This window comes from Channa argus, chromosome 17 (assembly GCF_033026475.1).
Source record: "Channa argus isolate prfri chromosome 17, Channa argus male v1.0, whole genome shotgun sequence".
Classification (NCBI taxonomy): domain Eukaryota; kingdom Metazoa; phylum Chordata; class Actinopteri; order Anabantiformes; family Channidae; genus Channa; species Channa argus.
The window spans coordinates 2,599,135-2,619,241 of NC_090213.1; the positions used below are offsets into that span (position 1 = coordinate 2,599,135).

Consider the following 20,107-nt stretch of genomic DNA (forward strand, 5'->3'; position numbering starts at 1 on the left):
AGCTTCTCCCCCAGAACTGAACCAGTCCAACTTATAGTTTGTCCAGTCTGTTATTGACCTTAGTCTCCTTGGCAGCAAACACACAAAGAGGAACTAACAGGTCTCAGAGCATCACAACATATCTGTGAATGTTTGCAGCTTTTCACCGTGAGCATCAAGAGAAGCTTAAAGAAGCACTTGACTTTTAGAGGCGGAGAGAAAAGGAGAAGCACAGCGAGTGAATTCAGATGGACTAAAATACATTAAGACGTCTTTATTTCTGGTACTGAAGTGTGTAGACACAGTTCAGTGGTTGTAGGAGACTAATGAGGACGATTCCACAGAGCTGAAGTCTTTAGAGTTTGTGCTGATCAGGAAACAAACACCACCTCCACACAACAAGGTAGATCCTTCATATTTTGCTCATTTGTCTTGTGTTTTAGGTTGATAAGAAATGTCTTGGTTTTTTAAAATTATTATCTGGACAAACATTTAAACAAAATACTGAAACATTAAAATATTTATGATCACTTTATTTGACTCTTATTGTCTTTGCAGATCATACAAATGTCTTGTTCATAAAGCTCAATACACAGAAGTTGTTGTGTGTTAATGAACCTTTACATGCTTGTACTGGATTAACTGGTGAATACTGGCCTGTGTGACCTCAGTGCTCCACCCAAAAAACTATATTCAAAAGCACCATTCAGCATTAATTATAATATTCATAACAAAAATTAATAATACTAGATTGATGGTTTTAAATGCTCTTCCTGCCGCAACCCCCCAATTTATTCCGGGCTCGGGTTCGGCACCAGGGGGGCTCTTGATGGATGGGCGGGTGGGATTTGATCCTGCGGCCTTCTGAATCCCGACCCGATGCTCTACCCACTGAGCCACCAGGCCCCCAAAAATAATAAATAATGCTTCTAAATATATTAAGTAGGAAAATAGACAGTTTGCGTATTAATAAGAAAAAGAGGTTTAAAGTCATCAGTTACATCACAATAACTATTAGTTACAAGATAATTACATGATTTTATATTATTCTTAGTGATTTGCACAAAAATAAATGCAACAATATGTCTGTGAAACTTTACTAGAGATACTCATCAAAAACAGACGTGAGGTGATGGCTACAGTAGGATACAGCAGTGTTTGCATATACACAGGGGGATGTGAATGTTAGTGCCCTTTTGGTACAGTACTTACGGTAACCTAATGTGTTTGAGCCGGTGGCTTCACAGTGTTGTAGTGTTGTTCAGCTACAAGGATCATAGTCACCTGCTGTAAAGCTGAGTGAAAAAAGTGACAACAGCAGCAACAGATTGTGTTTTACATTTGTTTGTGTGCAATAACTGCTACATAGTGTTTGTACATTAAAGGACGAGTTCACTCATATTCAACTCTCTTCTTCTAGTTCTAGTTTGAGTAGAACATGTAAATGAATTTCATTAAAGTTCCCTCTCACTTCCCTTTATTAAAATAACTCTCTCTCACATCACTTGGATGAAGCTTCAGATCAGATCATGTTTTCTTGTTGCTCACACTATGGAGTTTGTGATCATGGTCAACCTGCTTTTGCAGAGCTCCTCCAGATGACATCATCTGAACTAATGATGAAAAACTCCTTGGGGTGATGTCATCTGGAGGAGTTGCTTGATTTCGTAAGACCAGTCAAACGTTTTATGAATGTAACTTGAACAGATTTCAGGAAATGTGTGATGACTTCAGGAAAAACTGTATTTCTTCTCTAAATCCCTGCTGTGGGTTAACTGCTGGTTCATGTCCTGATTAGCTTCACTTACTTCTTCCTGTGAACTCATGTCAGTTTCTCAAGATTCGTTGTCACTGTGCTGAGAAATCTGACGTCTTTACTGCAGGTTAGTGCTCAGATTGTTAAAAATAAAAACTAAAGGACTAAAATGCAGTTAAATGCTCATTTGCATTTTAAATATATAATAATGAAACTGAAAAGTTGATCTACTTCTGCTATTTAATGTTGGGAAAGAGAGAAAAGTCGACCCAATGAGGAAGTGACACATTTGTGATCACAGGAAGACGTTTCTTCTTTTCTCTCTGACACAGACCAGTTTACAGACACTAACAACTGTGGCGTTGTCAGTTTGAGCCTGGTAACGAAAAGAGTTTGAATCGAGGCTGAAAGGAGACAGAAAATCACTGATGTCACCATGTTTGGATTCACATGGATTCATTTGTCATCACTTCTGACACTGGTGCTTCAGTTTGCAGGTGAGGACAAATGTAACATTCAGAACAAACTGGATCTGAATTTATTCTCACACTAAATCTACACATAGGAGCCTTTTTCATTTGTCTTTTTGTTTTCTGTCTCTTCTTTACAGCAGCTGTGACTGGACAATATCCCTCAGTCTTTTTTGTCAGAGATGGAGATGACGTCACTTTACCTTGTGAAAATGTGATAAATGATCAGAATAAATGTGATGCAACTACCTGGTTGTTCAGTGATAGAAGCAGCACAGTAGAGCTGATTAAACTTGGACAGATTAATGAAAACTCTAAATCTAAATCAGACAGACTGAGTGTTACAGAGAAATGTTCTCTGGTTATAAAGAAGGTCACAGATGAAGATGTTGGTTTCTACACCTGCAAACAGTACAAATCACATATAGAACAAGGACAAGCTGCTACTGTTCCTCTATTTCTTACTAAGTGTGAGTAAATATCTTGTCAGAATGTCAAACTGTCCAGTTAGAACAATAAACTGCAACTTTACAATAATCATGTTTCCAGTGATGAAGTTAATTTAACCCTTGTTGTCTCACGTCTTCATCTTCACCAGTGACTGAACAAAAACATGATGACCAGGTGACGTTTACCTGCTCTGTGCTGACACGTGGACAGTGTAGTTTCTCAGTGAAGTTGATGTCTGAGGGTAAAAGTGGGGACAAAGACATGGAGACATCACAGCCTACATGTTCAGATACTTTCACAGTTGATGCTTCTGAATTGAAGCCACATTCTTATGAGTTATTAAAGTGTAAAGTGAGAGATGTTTACACTGGAAAGGAGAAGCTGTTTTCCTTCAGACGTCAGTCATCAGGTGAGAAACCAGGTAAATTTATGATGAGCTGTTTAAAATCATGTGTAAAATCAGACAGTAGAATTCTCTCTAATTTAATTATTTATTGATCATAATTCACAAGCTCACAGTTCATTAGGATTTGTTGTATCATTTCTGTAGCCATGGAAACAACAACAGCAACAACAAAATTAAAGACAACGACTAAAACCAGCAAAGACTGGACCAGTACAACTGGATCCTCTTTAGAAAAACCAGGTACTCACTGAAAACTACAGTGTGTCTCTGTTAAAGTGTTTGAGTTTGATGTGTGATGATCTCTGTCTCTTTTCAGGGACCTGGGTGTACGGCAGTGTTGCTGCTGCTGGTTTTGCTGTTCTCATAATAGCTGTGGTGGTCTTCATCAGAATGAGGAGAACTAAAGGTGAGGACGTTCACACATGACGTGAGACAAGGTGCTTTGAATAAAAGCTGGATTTCGATTTGTGGACTCAATCTGTTGTCTTTACAGGGAACAAATCAGAGCCGAAGAAAAACGCTGTGAGTTTTTTAATTTTTTTATTTAAAAAGCACAAAATGTGAGCACGTGCACAAATGTGAACCGTAACCAGACTGTGTTTGTCCAGGTGCGGAGCTCAAACACTGTGGTGATCCTGACCGGTCCTGAAAGTCCTCCAGACTTGGTGAGATCCCACAATGACTTCACTCTTCCTGATAATATGTATTAGTCCCGTTAACATGTGACAGTTGAGAACGAGAAAAGAGGAAGGAAGATGCTGTGAACCAAAAATAGAAAAGCACAATGCAGAAAGTCACTGGTGTGAGAATGTGGGGTGATGTGGAAAGAAAAACCACAACCACAGTCAAACACTGGTTGATAATTATCTATAAAACAACATGTACTTCATGTCCTGGATGTGCTGCTCCTCCTGTCATAAGGTTCAAGCGTCTCCAGACTGAGTCAGTTATTACCCAGAATGTACAGGACTCGATAGGACTGTTTTCACTGCGTGTCACTGAGCGCTCGTCCTGTTTGTGTAGATGGATCCTGAAAATGATGTTTCCTACGCCGCCATCAGCTTCACCACGAAGACCAGCAGCTCAGCTCAGGTAAGAGCTCGGTATAACCACACAGGTCCAAACAGTATTTCACGTTTCAATTATAGCTACTTAAATGCATGTTCGGTGGGAGAAGATCTGACTGTGTTCGGTCCCTTTGCGTTACACGCCGCCGTTGAAGGTACCGATGCAGTTGGATGTGAAGCCGGACACTTCTGTGTTTGACGGCTAAAACAATGACCCAGTTTAAAAAGTGAAGAGGTTCCTTTAGGGGGGACAGCGAGGCGGATCAACGAGACCCAGGACTCTTCCACAGGGTTCGTCTCCAGTGCAACGTGTTTTGCTCTGTAATGATGATCGTTACACGTGGTTACTATGACGCACGTGCGCTGCTGTCACTGTTTTTATGTCCTTTATCGTGTTTATCGTAACTGAACCTGTGACGTGGACGATCCTGAAGCTCCATTAAAGCACAAAGTGTCTTGGTACCATCCACCACCTCCTCCATGTCCCTATGAGACGTTTTCCCTTTTTAAAATGCGTCATTGCTTCGGACAAATACTGCAGTGTCCTGGTTTCCATGGTGCATCACGGCAGTTTGCGTGTAGCACAAAACTACATGTATCATATGAAGCTGCAGGTGAAGCGCTTGGTTATCACGTGTTTTCCTTCTCAGAAACGGGAAGAAGATGAGGAGGAGGAGGAAGGCGACAGAGTGACCTACAGCACTCTGAAAACGTCCGGCTCTTCTGTTGCCGTGTCCACTGACCCCAGCAGCATCTACGCCACCGTCAGCAAAGCAGACAAATAGGAGACCACAGAGCTTGATGAGCCTTTTAGCTTTTATTCCACAGCATTTGTGTGTGTGTGTAATATAATGTAAAATAACGACCAATCTTATGTGAAATTCTGAATTGTTGACTGCAGAGAGAAGGAGGATCTTCCACTGATGTACTACTGTAAAGTCCAACTCTTCCAGAAGAGGTTGTGGGAGTGTAAATACTCTTTTTCTTCCTGCGATGCTTATAATATAATATACAGTCTCTAACCACTTTATTAGCTACTTATGTCTCTTATTGGTATAATTGATAAAGTGCTTTTTATGAATCGCAGAGTTTACAGACACTGTGTAAATCGGAGACAAAGGTGACGTCACCACAACAACATGTTGAACTCAGCAGCAGAAGGTGGCGGCATCTTCTAATATGTTAAGGAGAAGCTGATCCCACAGTGGGATCATGTCTCCTCTTCAGCTGCTGCTGTTTTTGTTTTTTTATTATATAAATTATTATAGATTTTAATTTCAAATTTTGAAATACATTTTAATGAGACTGTTGCATAAGTAGCTGTTGTTTTGTTAATTATCGTGTAACCATGCAAATCAGGGACAATACATTTTACAATAAATTAATTTATTTTGCTTTAAATGCATCATTTTAGCTGATTTAAAGAATTGTTCTGTGGAATTTTAGCCACTTAGAAAAATCTGTCACTAATGTCCAACTTACATTTGTGTCTCCTGTTGATTTATTGAATAAATTAGTTGCTACTAGTGACGGGTGGATGACACCTCATGGAGTGAAAAATGTCTTTTTACAAGGAAGAATAAGTGAAAGTGATTGATTGAAACAACATTTTCTTAATGTAATTTATGAAAAATAAGTGAAAGTGGGAGGGCTTCGGTGCTTATGTGAGTGGAAAAGGTTTTGCACATTTTTTATTAAGAAAGAGAAGTTTTTGTAGCATGTTGGGGCTAAAGCGATTTCATCCATAGGGGGTTTCACTCTTTGTGTTTGACAGTGTTGTTTGACCCTTCACTAGTTTCTACTTCATGTAAAACAAAGTGTTGCTCTTCTTTATGTTCAGTTACCATCTCATCCGTCAGCTCTTCTCACAAGCTTCCTCCAGTTTTAGGAGATTTCTGTCAGACAGCTGTCACATCTGACCTTTGACCTTGTCAAAAGCTGTTGGGGTGGATGGACGGGTCAACAAAGACGCAATCTATTCCACAGCTGAATGGAGTTGGATTCCAGTGCAAAATACCTTCTGCCACCTGACATCATGTGATGAAGCAGTGACTTGAATTTAATTCTGACGTTCTAACCATGTGTGTATTTAGTCCCTAAACCAAACTACTGTGTTTCCACAGGTGTAATTCAGCATGTTTGACATTTTAGAATAAAACAGAATCCTCCATTTCGATGCCTGGCGTTAAAGTGCCACAAGTTCCCCAGATGCCTGCCTCCCTGTGCAGTGGTGCTATTTGACTATTTTAGGCAAAATTTGTGAGGTTTCAGTGAGAAGGTTGGGACAAAGCGTCTATGTGGACAATGATAATAATAATAGTTGCTACTTTATTGATCCTCATAGAGAAAATGTTGTTGGACAGCTGCATGTTGAAGATGGAGCTACTATGAGGTCAGTGTCTTATCACAGGACACTTCTGGATGAGGTCCTGGGGTTCATGGGTCACTGCTCTACCCTCTGAGCCTAACTGCCAAAAGATAAGCCACATGGAGACACTGTGGTTCATCGCTCTGCGCTTCATTTTTTACATCATGTTTTCATCGCAACACTTATTTTCATTTATTTATCTATTATTCTGCATTTATTTCGCCCATTTACATGTAATATCAATGATTTGTCATCACTTTAAAGTTTGTGAAACATTTCAAAACACGGAACCATTTTCAACACAATTGCTTCATATGGATTCATTGCTTCAGAAAGCTTTGGTTTCTCCACAGCTAACTAGAGCTTCATCTAAAGTTATTTTACCTCCATATGTCCAAACATCTCCATCCAGGATTTCATTTTAAATCAATGCTTTGTTTTTTTTTTGTTGTTTTTTTTTTTTTTTTGCCTTTTTCTTCTTTTCAGAGAAATTTGCTTCGTTTATAAAAAGCTGGTCACTTTTTAGCACTGATAATTTCCATTCATGTGGCATTTGCAGAGTTGTCCACCTCAGAACTTCCACTCATCAGGAGTGAGCTTCTTCCAAACTAGAAACTTGGCAGAAAAAGTGTTTAAGTGTGAACTCTCCAGTTTAGGAAGTCATCATGTGACTATTTGCACTAGGAGACAAGATGATAATGCTGTTCATCTTTTGCTGATCACATGCTAATGTGCCTTTCCAGTAAATCCACTGATGAAAATATGAATGTTAATTGGCCATGCGATTGTCAAAAATCAGCTAAAACAGACAAAGCAACTATTGCGTGGGTCTTGTGTTCCAAGACAATTTCTGTGAACATTGAGACCTTTATTTATTTGTTTGTGCTTCCACCTCAATGTCCCAGCTGTGGCCTTTCTGTATGGAGTTTGCATTGTTTCCCTTTGATTTGGTTTGGTTTTGATTTGAGTTTCCCAGTTTTCTCCCACAATTCAAAGACACGTATGCTAGGTTAAATGGAAACTCTAAAATGTCTGTCTCTCCATGTTGGTCCTGAGATAGACTGGTGACCTGTCCAGGGGGGTCCCTGTCTCTTGCCCTATGGCAGCTGGGATAAGCTTCAGAGTCTGAGAGTCTGGAGACGGGGAATGTGATACGGGGAAGTGATCAGGTAAGTGATGGAGAACCCAGGGAGGGGCGTTAATCAGGTAGCTGAGTGGAGAAGATTTGCCAGCAGGTGGCGCCATTTTAACTTTGTCGAAAGCTTCAAAAGACTTTTCAGCCTTAGTTTCTCCATCACTACAAATCAGGCCGGGAACCAACAAAGGAAGAACAATCCAGCAAAAACTACAGACGTGGGACAGGTCAGGGTGATACAGATAAACCTCAAATGTTCTAAAATGTACAAGGAAACGTAGAAAACCAGAGCGTTCTCCAAGTACATTATGGGATAATGAAGAAGTTATTTTCCATTTTTATATAGCTAAGAATTTCCCAGAATCAGCATAACCTCAAATTTTCTTTTAAATTTGTTTGTCTAATTTTTCTGACAAGGTAATGAAGTAAAGTACTGTCATCTACTCAGCTCTGTTTGCATTTACTAAGTTCCAGGGTGTAAAATCCATGTTGTCCAGAAGGAGGCGATGTACGTTAGAAAATGTAAAAACACATCAGCGTTTCATGTCCTTTACCCACATAACAAACCTTTTCTGTTGCTGCATTTTTAGAAAATCTTTGTAACAGTCCTACTGAGACCTTCTCTTTACTAATTTTACTGAGTGTAAATCATTTCTAAGTATAAGTTCTTATAATGTTTAGCTTAGTAACCTTTTAAAAGCCCACGTGCAGGTAGAACAAACCACACAAACTACAAACTAATATAAATTTAAAATAGTAAACATTCTTTCAAAGGTCATGATCACACACATAAGGATTTTTGGTGCAATACAACGGTTGCCACAGCGAGACTCATCCACCAACGCCCAATTTCAACCTTGATGTCATCATCCCCTTCCTGTTCAGTCAACAAAGCTACAAGCAGATCTCATTCTCGGACTCAGTCTCATTCAGTCTCCACTCGTCCTTTCATGTCTCCACATTAACATAAGTGTTGGTGAATTTTTCTGCTGAAAATGGAGGAAAACGCTGTAACTTCAGCACCATGGACAGCGACAAGAACGTCACAATGGAGGATCCTCTGTTTAAACCCTTATAAAAAAAACACATATTGTTCATGTAAACCTGCTGATTCACAATAAATGAGGAAGAACCTGCAGAGGCGGTAACGCAGCAAATCTTCTCATCGGGACGAGAACAGTGGGATTGGAAGGCGAATGTCCAGTAGAGTGACCCTTTAAGATGACTGGTGACTGCTTGTGAGGGTTGGTCTTTGTTTCTAGAAGCTAAATTGTCATTTCCACCTTCATCACTTGACTCATCGTATCCATATTTACCTCAATTCCTACGAGCACCTTATAAGTATTAATATTCTGAGGAACCAACAATTCTAAAAAACACAAAACTATCATCTCATATTTATTTCAGCCGACCGAAGTTTCAGTTCCCTGTTTGACTAACGTCAAAACTCAAATGTGATGTCAAACCTCACTGTTAAATTTGGACTCAGATCAACGGCTCATTTTCCTCTTTCTCATCATATTAATTACTATTATTAATAGTTTTCTATGTTTTTACCACACAAAAAATATATTTTAAAATAACATCAATGTTAATTTTTGGGCATTTTTGATTAATTTGCAGCTTTGACGTGTAAATGTTTGATATCTCACAGCAGCACTTTGATTGTTAAAACACTGAAGGAGAAATGAAATTCATTTTGGTTTATCTGGTGGGTGTGTAGCACAGATAACAGATTCCATCCACAGACCAACACGTGGCTTTTTTCCAGATATTTTCCAGAAGTTTTTAGTGAAACTTTAAGCTCTGGTTTTTAAAAAAATGCTTAAAACAGCTCTAAATAAATATAAAAAAATCCCAAAGATTTCAAAATAAGGAAGTGACACAATAACAGGAAGTACAGCCTGTACGTCTCAGCTCCGACAGTTGAAGGTGTCACATGGAGAGAAAGACGGAGAGAAGAGCAATGGTTCAATACAAAAAGACGAAATGGATCAAAACATCTTTATCTTTCATCCTGATGCTTCAGCTTCGAGGTAAAGATTTACACAATATGATACAAATTAAGCTAAAGAAACATTGCAGAACTTTATTTTACGTATTTTCTAATATTCCATTCTCCTCTTCTCAACAGTAACAGAGGGACAGGATTCCTCGTTCACTGTCAGAGTTGGCGATGACATCACTTTACCTTGTGAAAACAGGGTCAAAGATCAGGACATCTGCAGCACTTCGACCTGGCTGGTATCTAAGACAAGAAGTTCACCAGTTGTGGAGCTGGTTTCCCATGGGAATGTTAAAATTCAACCACACAGACTGAGTGTTACAGAGAAATGTTCTCTGGTTATAACGAAGGTCACAGTTGAAGATGTTGGTCAGTACAGCTGCAGACAGTACAACGACTCTGGACAACAACAAGGTCCAGATGCTGTGGTTAATCTGTTGGTTATTAACAGTGAGTATTCACAACTGAAACGTTACAACATCCATAATTAGAGTTATGGGACTTAATTTAATCTTGTTGTCTATGTCTCACAATATGTCACCAGTTTATGAACTGAAGGATGACGGGGATAAAGTGACGTTGTCCTGCTCTGTGTTGACGTATGAATCGTGCAGACACACAGTGCAGTGGTTGTATCAGGGCAATGAGAGCAATGTCACAGACCTGAGGTCAGAGCAGGATAAATGCTCCTCTGCTGTGATATTTTCCACCTCCCATCTGGATCAGACGGCAAAGTTCAAGGAGTCGTTTAGGTGCAACATAACCGACGATAACAGTGGGAACCAGCTGCTGTGTGGCCTCACCCCCAACTCCTCGTGTGAGAAACCAGGTCGGTTTGATTGGTCAGCGAATTTAACATTACAACGTGATGGAAAACATGAAATGTTACTTATCTTATTTTAGTTTTTGTCATTTCATTTCATTTTCAGCTACGTTGAAGAAAGACGCAACATCAATAACTCACAGGAAACACGATCGTTTAACACCAAAAAATGGTAGAGAATCAACATTTTATATATTTTTTTTGAACTGGACTTTAGCGCAGAAACCAAATATTAGAAAATAACTTTCGTTGTGTTTTAAAAAAGGAATTATATCCAACTGTACCTGCTCATAATGTCCCCGGAAATAGAAATTTGATATCAAAATAATTAATTTAACTTTGATAACCATGTGCAGGTAGAACAAACTACAAACTACAAACCAGCCACAGGTGTAGTTTCATTTTCATCATCAGTAGCTCAAACACCGTCTGAACATGAGAATGAAGCCGTCACTGTAACGCAGATCTTCACTAGCTGCTGGAGATGCAACAGCAGATGCAGTTAGTTTGCGAGCAAAACTAAAATCAAGGTTTACTCAAACTCTTCTTCTTTTACCAGTAATAAAGAAACAAAGCTTCAATCGAAATCTTTCTGTGCGTTCAGGTACTTTGGAGTTGTGGGTGTACATCGTTGTGGCTGTGGCTGTTGCAGTACTACTCCTAATAACTGTGGGAGTACTCGCCAAACTGAGGACAACCAAAGGTGGGAACAAGCTGAACAAACGGGAGTTTGTTTTATTGATTGATTTATTTTTTTTCATTTTTGCTGTGGATGTTAAAGTGGACTGTCGTTTGTCTTCTCAGGGAACAAAAAAACAGAAATGGAGAACAACACTGTGAGTTTTAAAACCAGAACAAAGATAGAAACAGCTGTGAATGAGCAACGTAAATGTAAAACTTTGATTGAACTGTCGTTTTCCAGACACAGCGTTTAAACCCTGCAGTGACTCAGCCTGAGCCAGAGTCCAGTCAGGACACGGTGGGTTCACACACCACACACAAACCCTCTGCTGCATCTGATACAAAGCCAATTCACGTAAGAACCACATCACTGTGTGTTTTCATCTCTGTGTAGACGGATCCCGAAGACGACGTTGCCTACGTCTCCATCAGCTTCATCAAGTCCAACAGTAAAGTCCAGGTAAAGGTTCTGCTTGGTTTTACATGCTTGGCTCCGTGTGGAGCCTGTTGATGACAGGAATGCTCAGTTCACCATCATGGAACGCTAACATTTCCTAATTGTCACTGAACACATCGTACAGCTGTGGTGTGCAGAGTTTGATTTCCTGTTGTGAGCAAATCTGAGAGCAGTCCATCACATTCCATATGTTGCTGTAAAACCTCGGTGTTCTCCGTTCTCTATCTCATGTAGTGTTTGTAACGTGAATGCCAACAGTGTGTGTGTGTGTCTTTTCCATTGTGGGTTTCCAGGATCAGAGTTGCGATGAGGCTTGTGAGGGCGGCGCAGTGACCTACAGCACAGTGAATTTGGCTTCCTCAGCTGACGCCTCCTCTGATCCCAGCGACCTCTACGCCACAGTCAACAAATCAAAGAAACTGAAAACTGAGGCCCCAGTTTAGTTACAGTCGATTTCACAGAAATGACTCGTTAGTTTCCATTCAACTTTGCTGTGTTACTAATATGTTGATCACTGTAGGAAACTTTAAATCCCACGGAGCATTTTCTGTCAGAAAGACGTCAAAGGCAGAAATTTGAGGCTCGGCTGCATCTGCAGGAGCTGTTTGCTTTGTTTGACAACTTCTTGTATTTATTACTGTAGAAACCTTCGTGGCCAACAGGGGAAGCTGTGGCTCAAACCATGAACCAGGTTTTCAAAGAGCAGGCTTCATTAGCACATTAGTTTGTGACGTTTCTGCCTTTGTAAACTTGCAGTCACACACTTGTTGAAGATTGTTCTTGAACATGCAGTAGTTTCCAAAGGTGTTTAGTATGTGAAACTGTGTGATGCCCCTTTGTAAATCCTCATTTTTTGATTTGGGGGAACCACCACAGCACGTTGAAGCTCCTCCCCACAGAACGTGTGAAAGCTATTTAAAGAGTGATAAGTCATGTTTTCACGAATGATGCCTTTGTTTGCATGTTGCACTGTTTTGCATTAAACACACTTCAAATACATTCAGTGTGACCTTTTGTTTTATCTTTCCAACTGTTTTTTATACACTTGCATACGTATGAACTAATTTATAGACTAAAGACGGAAAAGGACAAATGTTCTTCTAGAGTGACAGTGATGATGTCATCATACGGACGTGTGTACTCACATACTCACAGGTGACAGGAAGTAGCTTGTACACATCTATAAAAAGACTTTAGGAAGAGTGCGAGTACGACCCTCAGACAGCACCATGGCTGGATTGCGATGCATTAACGTTGCTTTTTTGCTAATACCAGTGCTTCAGGTGGCAGGTAATGTGGCACATTTTGACCATTTCCGTATTTCAATTTAGTAGTTACCCTCTGTAAATCTGCCTTTTAAGCACTTGCTGCATCTGAAATCCTCCTCACATCAATTATGTGCATCTTTGATGTCACCTGAACATTTTATCTTTTTAGCTGCAGCAACGGCTCCACTGTCCTTCATTGTCAAAGTTGGAGAGGACGTCACTTTGCCTTGTGAATCTGGGACCAGATATGTCTGCAGTGACAGCATTACCTGGCTTTTTAGTTCAGGAAAATCTACAGTAGAACTAACTAAAAATGGAAAAATTGAAGAGAGTGTCAAATCTAAATCAGACAGACTGAGTGTTACACAGAACTGTTCTATGGCTATAAGGAAGGTCACCATTGACGATGTTGGTCGCTACGTCTGCAGACTGTTTATACGTCGACAACAACACGGTGAAGAGCCTTCAGTTTATCTGTCTGTTCTTAACAGTGAGTATTGACATCATTGTGTTTTGGGCTCAGACTAGTTACAATTCCGAGTGATAATGAGGTCAGTTTTACTTTAGTTTCTGTCTTCACCAGTGACTGAACATAAGAACAAAAGCACAGTGACATTACGCTGCTCTGTGTGGACGTATGGACAGTGCAGACACAGGGTGAAGTGGCTGATTGCAGAGGAAGACGTGAATGAGGACAGCAAAGACTGGAAGACATCGCAGGCCACCTGCTCAGGAACTGTGACCAAACCAAAGAAGGACAACATGACGTGTAACGTGAAAGATGGTTACACTGGAAAAGTTCACCTGTTCACTTTCATCCCTCAGTCCTCAGACGAGGACACTGGTGAGAATGGACCGAGCTGTTTAGATCAGAGTCATTCAGATGTGGGAAACCGTATCAGTTTATTTATAAGATTGATTCTAAGCACCGGGCTTTGGATGTCGAACACATGAATGGACATTTGATTATATGTAATTTATCCTCTTCCCAGGCATGTGGTGGTGCATCAGGATGATTCTATGTTTAGCAGGACTCATAATAACAGTTGTTGCTCTAGTGAGATGGAAGAAAACTAAAGGTGAGAACCAACTGAATTTATCAGCACATATTTGATAAACTAAGGGGTTTTAGTGCAAGTTAAACTTTCTCTCTCTCTCCTGTCCTTTCAGTCAATCGAATGGCGGAAGATGTGAGTTTAAAAACTGAATTACCTCATGTTTACCTGCGACCTTACACGACAAACATGTTGCAAACATGGCAGCAACAAATTCATTATGATGAACACTATGCAACATATACAGAAATTATTTCACAATCTAATGCAGATGCAAAAGCCGTAATAGCCTTGTGGTGAGGCAACAACGGCTTTCTGACCAAATGTTAAAACATTCTGCTTATCCAGGAGCTGATCTCTAACCATGCAGGCTCTCAGGAACTGGTGAGTTACCACACACACACACACTCCACTGTGGTACGAAGCTATTCACTGAAATGTTCTCTTAAATAGAAGGACTCTGACACCCTGCAGCTGTTATTTCCTCTTACAAGAAAGAGTGAAGAGAGGGGAAGGAAGATGATGCATTTGAACTACCCCAGAATAGATTAGAGTGAAGTCGAGAGCCATCAGTGGTAAACAGTGGTCGGCCATTTTGAGTTAGACAGGAATACAGCTAGTACCGACCTGCATCGCTGCTGCAAAGCCATGATGTTGTCTTCTTATCGTAGGCTGATCATGAAAATGAAGTTTCTTACGCCTCCATCAACTTCCAGACCAACAGTACCAGCCAGGTACGCTTTCTGATTGGTTACTCCGGTGACATTATTGATGAAGGGGAATAAACATTTTCACAGACGAAAGGAAAAACTCAAGGACGTTCCTGCATTAATGAGGATTATCCAGCTCTTGTAAAGCTTGCAAAGTTATCTAACAATGAGTTTCAGAGCACTTTTATTGTGTTGGCTTTGTTCGCCAGGTTCGGGGTAAAGGCAACGCGGTGATCTACAGCTCGGTGAAAGCTGCAGCCTCCACTGATCCCAACAACCTCTACACTAACCTCAACTGAATGAACACACAAGCAAACAGTTACAGTTACTACAGTAAGCTGCGTGGGTTGCTGCAAAATTTCGTGTCGTTGTCTTTAGACACTGGTTGACGGATTTTGTGTCATGGTCCCAGTGCATTTCCTGTCCGTGGACTTTTATTTTGTTGCCTTGGTTCTTTTCTCCAGCTTTGCCTTCGTTTGTCCCTCATGGTTTGCACCTGTTCTCTCCTCTATTGATGTTCAGTCATCCCCTCACTCGTCTGCCGGATCCTCGTCGAACCCACAACAGACTCTCTGAACTTGTGGGAAACCCGACTTTATGTATCCCGGACACTGTCGATCTGTTTCTCATTTGTTGGTGCTTTGTTAGTTTTAGCGAGTTTATCTGTTTTTGCACTGTGTGTTTTGTTGGTTTGGTAAAAAAAATCCCTATTACCTGTCTTAATTTTATCTGAGCCTTAGGTTTATTAGGTTAGGTTTATCTGTCCTGCCTTTTTTTTTTTTTTTTTTTTTTTTTAATAGTTTGCTGGTTTCCTTCCCCGTGTGTTCACCTGTTTTCAGTAAGTTCATGTTTATCGGGAGTTTTATTTTAGTTTGTTAGTCTTTTGGGTTTTTTTTCCTCTGAAGTTAATTCCGGTTTTGCTTAAGTCTTTCACCCATGTTTCATTTTATTTAGGGAGTTTCTGTTGATGAGTTTCTTGTTTCCCGTGTGTTCCTTCAGGTTTTTGTATAAGTTTTTACAGGTGTCTTTGGTTTGGCGTTTTCCTGTTGGTTCGTTCCCTTATTCAGACTCGATGTAAGTTTCCCGTCCACTTACTGTTTCTTTCAGTGTTGTCTTTAAGGGTTTTCCCCTGGTGTCACTGTAGTTGTCTGTTAGTTTAGAATCTGTTTCCTGAACCCTCCTGGTAGGAGCGATTTCTGTAACCCCCTTAGTTTCTGTCAATAAAAGCCCTTTGTCATTGCATCCCTCTCTCTGTCTCCTCCCTTAACCCAGAACGCTGACATTTTGTCTCTGCCTTTAAAAAAACCGCAAATGAGAAAAAAGAGGAAAGAAAAAAACAAAAACAAAAAAAAGGAACTGATCACCATTAGTCACAGGAAGCACATATTATATTGCAGTTTCTATAGTGGTGCAAGTTCATTATGAGATGAGTTTGAAAAAAGGACGCAGAGAAGTCAAAGAAGGCTTGACGTTTGACTTCAGAACAATTAAAATGTCTTTATGTCTCATACTGCTGCTTCAGTTTATAGGTAAGGATGGCAACAGCACTGCAACGCTCTAAAATATTATAAATAATAGGTAATGGTTTCATGTTGTTTGGTTGTAACATGGCGTCTTTCGTATATTTGTGTTTCTCTTTTAATTTCTTCACAGCGATAACTGAGCAACTCGCTCCCATTGTAAAAGAAGCTGAAGATGTCACTTTACCTTGTGAAAACGTGGAAAAGGATCAGTATAAATGTAACAGGACTAAATGGATATTCAGGGTCTCAGAACAGGCACACAACATGGACATGGTTATACATGGGCCGATTAAGAAATTAAACCTTTCCAAATCTAAATCAGACAGATTTATTGTTACAGAGAACTGTTCTCTGATTATTAAGAATGTCACAGATGAAGATGCTGGACGTTACAGCTGCAGACAGTTTAACAAATCAGGAAACAAACAAGGTGAAGACTTTAAGGTTTATCTGTCCGTCGTCACCAGTAAGTATTTACATCAATCTGTCTTGCTAGAAACTGAAACATTAAATTAATTACGATTACAGGGATGAAGTTGATTGTCTTCTTGTGTTTCTTCCACCATACCATCAGTGCTTAAGCAGAAGAGCGATGATAAGGTGACAGCAATCTGCTCTCTGTCGACGTTTAAACGGTGTAATTACACAGTGAAGTGGCTGTTTAACGGCAAAGAAGAACACATAGATGAAGAAGTAAAGTTGAACACATCACAGTCTCTTTGCTCGGCCAACGTGACAATTAAGCCTTCATCGAAGAATGATGAGTCACTGCGGTGTGAGGTGACCAGGGCCAGTGGAAAAATGGAGCATTTTACCTTCGAGTGGAAAACACCTTCTGGTATGATTCCATGTTTTCAAATTTGCAAAAATGACGTGTGGCTCTCTTTTAGCAGCAGGATGTTAAGCAGCCATAAATTGTTTGATTCTGTTACTAGATTGGTGGCAGTTCGTGGTCGGGCCTGTGTGTTTGGCAGCTCTCGTAATAACTGTTGTTACGTTGGTGCTCGTGAGATGGAGGAGAACTAAAGGTACTGACATTCACAAAGAAGCTTATTGAAGCTTTCAGAAACGTTTTGATCCAAGCTCAAAGATCTAAAATCTCTGTGTTTTTTACTTGTCAGGCAACAAATCCGTGATTGACAAAAACATGGTGAGTTTTCAAACACAATAATCAAATGTTCACACAGTTATGAATTTACAAAGCAAAGCAGGCCTCTGTCCTCCGCAGCTTCCTCTGCCACACTTATGTTGTCTGTCTCTTTTCTCCTATTGCCAGACGGCTCCACCCTCAGCGTTCTTCTCCTAATTTGCCTTTCATCGCCTTCTGCATGTTCCCAAACACTGCACCTATGAACCGTCTCACCTCTGAACCGTCCCACCTGTGCTGTCCTCCTCACTCCCAAAGCAAAATGTCACCTCCAGCACCCGAGCTTCTGGTCTTTTGGTCTCGTAAACTTCACCACCTTTACTTTTCTGTCACACTGCTCATTACTTCGGGTCCCTCCAGTTCTCCAAGATCATCTCCACCTGCTTCCTTCTTTCACTACACGTCACAATGTCATCCGCGAACATCATAGTCCATATTCATTTTTTTTTGTAGTTCTCCATCAACACTCTCATAGAAAACATCACATCTGTAGTGCTTTTTAATTGGCTCATCACCTTTTCTTTTAGCCAAGCTCTGCAGCTCTGTGCACCTCCTTTGTTCCTACAAATAAGAGCAAGTACACTTCTTCACTCCTAAGGTGTCATTGTCCAGCATTGTGTCTAACCACTCTTTTGCCACATGCCTCCACTACAATGTCATCTGAACAAACTGCCCATTCATTCTTATCCTCCTCATTTCAATCTGCCTCCTTCTTCACTTCCATAGTCGTATCTGAATGTAGTGCTGTTGCTTGTACTGTGCGCTTGCAACATCTGCATTAACGTAACTAGACAGTGTTTTTCCAGGTACTGAGCTTAAATCTGCTGTTAATCCATCTCAAGCACACCCACAGCTGTATTACACATTGTTTTTTGCGGTATTCTCGAGTAAAATGCCCTTTTGCAATAGTGAAGGAAGGGAAGAAACACTGTTGCAATAAACAATATGACAGGATATAATTAGATGGTTAGTCATGATTGTCAGCTGCCTGTGAGTAAGCTTTAACACATTATTCATTGCCATAAATTCTACAAGTTTCACACCATGATTATTTATGTTATTAAGATACTCTGAAAGACAGAACTACTAAGACAGCGTATGTTAAGTCCACGTGTCATAATGCTGTCTTACGTAATTGTGTAGGCAGTGCCTGGTGATGGCATTTTCTATGTGTCAGACTATCACATCAGGAAGTCTAACAGCACAGACCAGGTAAGCAAATTGTTTACTGAAAGGTGTATGAACAAATTAAGGAAAAGTAAAGGAATGTACATAAAATGAATGAAGAATCTCTCTAACCCTTTATGATATCAGTCAGTTCTGTGTAAAATTGTTATGATGTCCTGTTTTGTAAATGGGTTATTTTCCGTGCTTTTTTTTCATGTATGCCATCATTTAGCATGGTGTCCCTTTCATGTGGTGGTAGAAGCTGCTCATCTTTCATTGTGTGTTGCCATGCTGTGGTCAACTGTGACATAATACGCTGTTTTTTTTAATCTATGTGTTGCACTGTGCCACTTCTCTGTGCTCTAGGTTTGGGGTGGTGGTGGTGACACAGTCATCTACTACACAGTGCAACCTCACTCCTCTTTGACTGACGCCTCCACTGATGCCAACCACATCTATGCTACTGTAAACTAACCAAACATGGAGCTGTGAAGGAAATGAATAGGAACACGAATACATTTAAGGTGCAGTTGAATTGTGTTGGGATAAACAGAAGGCATAGTTACATCTAATATAAAAGAACTTTATTTTATATTCATAGATCTAGTTTGTGCCAAATTTTATTTAACTTTGTGATTTATTGATTCCTTTAGTATGTTTATATCAATCCCAGTGATAATTTCATAATTACTTTGTCTAACTTATGAGTAGTGTAACTGTTTTCACCACAGCTGCATCCATCATCACCTCTTTTCTAGTTCCATAATGATGCAACATGGTTTTTATCTGTTCATTTTTTTCTTTCTCTGTTGCTGTAAAAACCTTTTCCTCCACAAGCCCAGAAGAGGGAGTCTTCTGATAAGGCAGGGTGATATAATGGCCCAACCCCATGTGTCACATTCTAAATTGCTCTTGGACACATAATATATGCCACCGTGTTTCTAATGAATGAGGTGGCCAAAACAGTAGAAGCACCTCTTCCTATAATGTACTCCAGTACGACTCCACTACCCACTTTGAGTGTAGAATTATCACCTTTCTGAAGTTTCAGCCTAAAAGAAATTATGACCTTTTAAAAAAAGCCGAGCCTGCTTTATTGGATTGCATTAGATTGCACAACGTTATGATCAGTTTGTGTACTCTATTGTCGAGTTGCATTTCATCTATTATAAGTTATCCTCATGCATTTTAAACCTTTTCCAGGTGTGTTCCCCCTTATACAACCCAAATTTAAAAAAGGGTAAATAAAAAGAATGAATGAATCCATATTTTATTCACAATAGAACATAAACAGCATATCAGATGTTGAAAATGTTCCAGTTTCATGGGAAATATTAGCACATTTTGAATATGATTGCAGCAACACATCAAAATAATTTTCTTTGTATTTACGTTTTTGAATTGGGGTTGTAGTTGCTTTATAAGTAAGGAGATGAGCATGCTGTCCTCCTGTAATCATTATTTACAACCATATTTTGGTGCTTTCATTAAAAAACATATTCTATCAGCATTGTGAGGTGTGTGTGTGTGTGTGTGTGTGTGTATGTTTGTATTTAGAATATTTCTATTGTATTCCACTCTACACTTTTGTAAATAGTAGATATAGAAATAGGAATAAGAGTATTATTCTAATTGATAAA

General features: G+C 39.8%; 4 protein-coding genes across 12 annotated transcripts; all 4 read left to right on the forward strand.

Annotated features, from left to right (window-relative positions):
* The first annotated feature begins 28 nt into the window (after positions 1–28).
* Positions 29–5,671, forward strand: LOC137102724 (uncharacterized). Of its 6 annotated transcripts, XM_067482518.1 has the most exons (10): positions 1,674–1,862; positions 2,068–2,232; positions 2,346–2,675; positions 2,804–3,076; positions 3,206–3,301; positions 3,378–3,467; positions 3,555–3,583; positions 3,670–3,726; positions 4,085–4,153; positions 4,779–5,671. In XM_067482518.1, exons 2-10 carry the CDS (start codon positions 2,172–2,174, stop codon positions 4,911–4,913), a joined length of 1,140 nt encoding a protein of 379 aa, XP_067338619.1. In that variant the 5' UTR covers positions 1,674–1,862; positions 2,068–2,171; the 3' UTR covers positions 4,914–5,671. The 6 variants fall into 6 exon arrangements, with proteins under 6 accessions (XP_067338616.1, XP_067338617.1, XP_067338614.1 ...); XM_067482515.1 differs by lacking the exons at positions 1,674–1,862; positions 4,779–5,671 and adding an exon at positions 29–382 and having other exon boundaries at positions 4,085–4,772; XM_067482516.1 differs by lacking the exon at positions 4,779–5,671 and having other exon boundaries at positions 1,637–1,862; positions 2,349–2,675; positions 4,085–4,772.
* Positions 5,672–8,544: 2,873 nt separating this feature from the next.
* LOC137102726 (uncharacterized) lies at positions 8,545–12,361 on the forward strand. Its single transcript, XM_067482519.1, has 9 exons — positions 8,545–9,667; positions 9,766–10,086; positions 10,181–10,465; positions 10,566–10,631; positions 11,064–11,162; positions 11,264–11,295; positions 11,382–11,438; positions 11,535–11,600; positions 11,891–12,361. The coding sequence occupies exons 1-9, from the start codon at positions 9,571–9,573 to the stop codon at positions 12,038–12,040; spliced, it is 1,173 nt and encodes a 390-aa protein (XP_067338620.1). The 5' UTR covers positions 8,545–9,570; the 3' UTR covers positions 12,041–12,361.
* Positions 12,362–12,503: 142 nt separating this feature from the next.
* Positions 12,504–15,870, forward strand: LOC137102728 (uncharacterized). Of its 2 annotated transcripts, XM_067482524.1 has the most exons (8): positions 12,504–13,355; positions 13,449–13,709; positions 13,858–13,944; positions 14,036–14,055; positions 14,269–14,304; positions 14,592–14,654; positions 14,840–14,963; positions 15,095–15,870. In XM_067482524.1, the coding sequence occupies exons 1-7, from the start codon at positions 13,007–13,009 to the stop codon at positions 14,927–14,929; spliced, it is 906 nt and encodes a 301-aa protein (XP_067338625.1). In that variant the 5' UTR covers positions 12,504–13,006; the 3' UTR covers positions 14,930–14,963; positions 15,095–15,870. The 2 variants fall into 2 exon arrangements, with proteins under 2 accessions (XP_067338625.1, XP_067338624.1); XM_067482523.1 differs by having other exon boundaries at positions 14,840–15,870.
* Positions 14,311–19,971, forward strand: LOC137102727 (pregnancy-specific beta-1-glycoprotein 5-like). 3 transcript variants are annotated; one of them, XR_010911263.1, is made up of 7 exons: positions 14,311–16,159; positions 16,284–16,619; positions 16,728–16,991; positions 17,089–17,181; positions 17,275–17,303; positions 17,430–18,512; positions 18,834–18,911. XR_010911263.1 is itself a non-coding variant. In XM_067482520.1 (7 exons), exons 1-7 carry the CDS (start codon positions 16,057–16,059, stop codon positions 18,939–18,941), a joined length of 1,002 nt encoding a protein of 333 aa, XP_067338621.1. In that variant the 5' UTR covers positions 14,311–16,056; the 3' UTR covers positions 18,942–19,971. The 3 variants fall into 3 exon arrangements, 2 of the variants coding, with proteins under 2 accessions (XP_067338621.1, XP_067338623.1); XM_067482520.1 differs by having other exon boundaries at positions 18,444–18,512; positions 18,834–19,971; XM_067482522.1 differs by lacking the exon at positions 17,430–18,512 and having other exon boundaries at positions 18,834–19,971.
* Positions 19,972–20,107: the final 136 nt, after the last annotated feature.

Excerpts from the sequence above, each read along its gene's own strand:
- LOC137102724 (XM_067482515.1), top strand. The coding sequence starts at position 2,172 with ATGTTTGGATTCACATGGATTCATTTGTCATCACTTCTGACACTGGTG. Across the intron at positions 3,468-3,554 it reads CAGAATGAGGAGAACTAAAG|GGAACAAATCAGAGCCGAAG; the intron begins GTGAGGACGTTC and ends TTGTCTTTACAG. Across the intron at positions 3,727-4,084 it reads CTGAAAGTCCTCCAGACTTG|ATGGATCCTGAAAATGATGT; the intron begins GTGAGATCCCAC and ends CTGTTTGTGTAG.
- LOC137102726 (XM_067482519.1), top strand. The coding sequence starts at position 9,571 with ATGGAGAGAAAGACGGAGAGAAGAGCAATGGTTCAATACAAAAAGACG. Across the intron at positions 10,087-10,180 it reads TAATCTGTTGGTTATTAACA|TTTATGAACTGAAGGATGAC; the intron begins GTGAGTATTCAC and ends ATATGTCACCAG. Across the intron at positions 10,466-10,565 it reads CTCCTCGTGTGAGAAACCAG|CTACGTTGAAGAAAGACGCA; the intron begins GTCGGTTTGATT and ends TTTCATTTTCAG.
- LOC137102728 (XM_067482523.1), top strand. The coding sequence starts at position 13,007 with ATGTCACCTGAACATTTTATCTTTTTAGCTGCAGCAACGGCTCCACTG. Across the intron at positions 13,710-13,857 it reads GTCCTCAGACGAGGACACTG|GCATGTGGTGGTGCATCAGG; the intron begins GTGAGAATGGAC and ends TCCTCTTCCCAG. Across the intron at positions 14,655-14,839 it reads AGACCAACAGTACCAGCCAG|GTTCGGGGTAAAGGCAACGC; the intron begins GTACGCTTTCTG and ends TTTGTTCGCCAG.
- LOC137102727 (XM_067482520.1), top strand. The coding sequence starts at position 16,057 with ATGAGTTTGAAAAAAGGACGCAGAGAAGTCAAAGAAGGCTTGACGTTT. Across the intron at positions 16,620-16,727 it reads TTATCTGTCCGTCGTCACCA|TGCTTAAGCAGAAGAGCGAT; the intron begins GTAAGTATTTAC and ends CCATACCATCAG. Across the intron at positions 16,992-17,088 it reads CGAGTGGAAAACACCTTCTG|ATTGGTGGCAGTTCGTGGTC; the intron begins GTATGATTCCAT and ends TTCTGTTACTAG.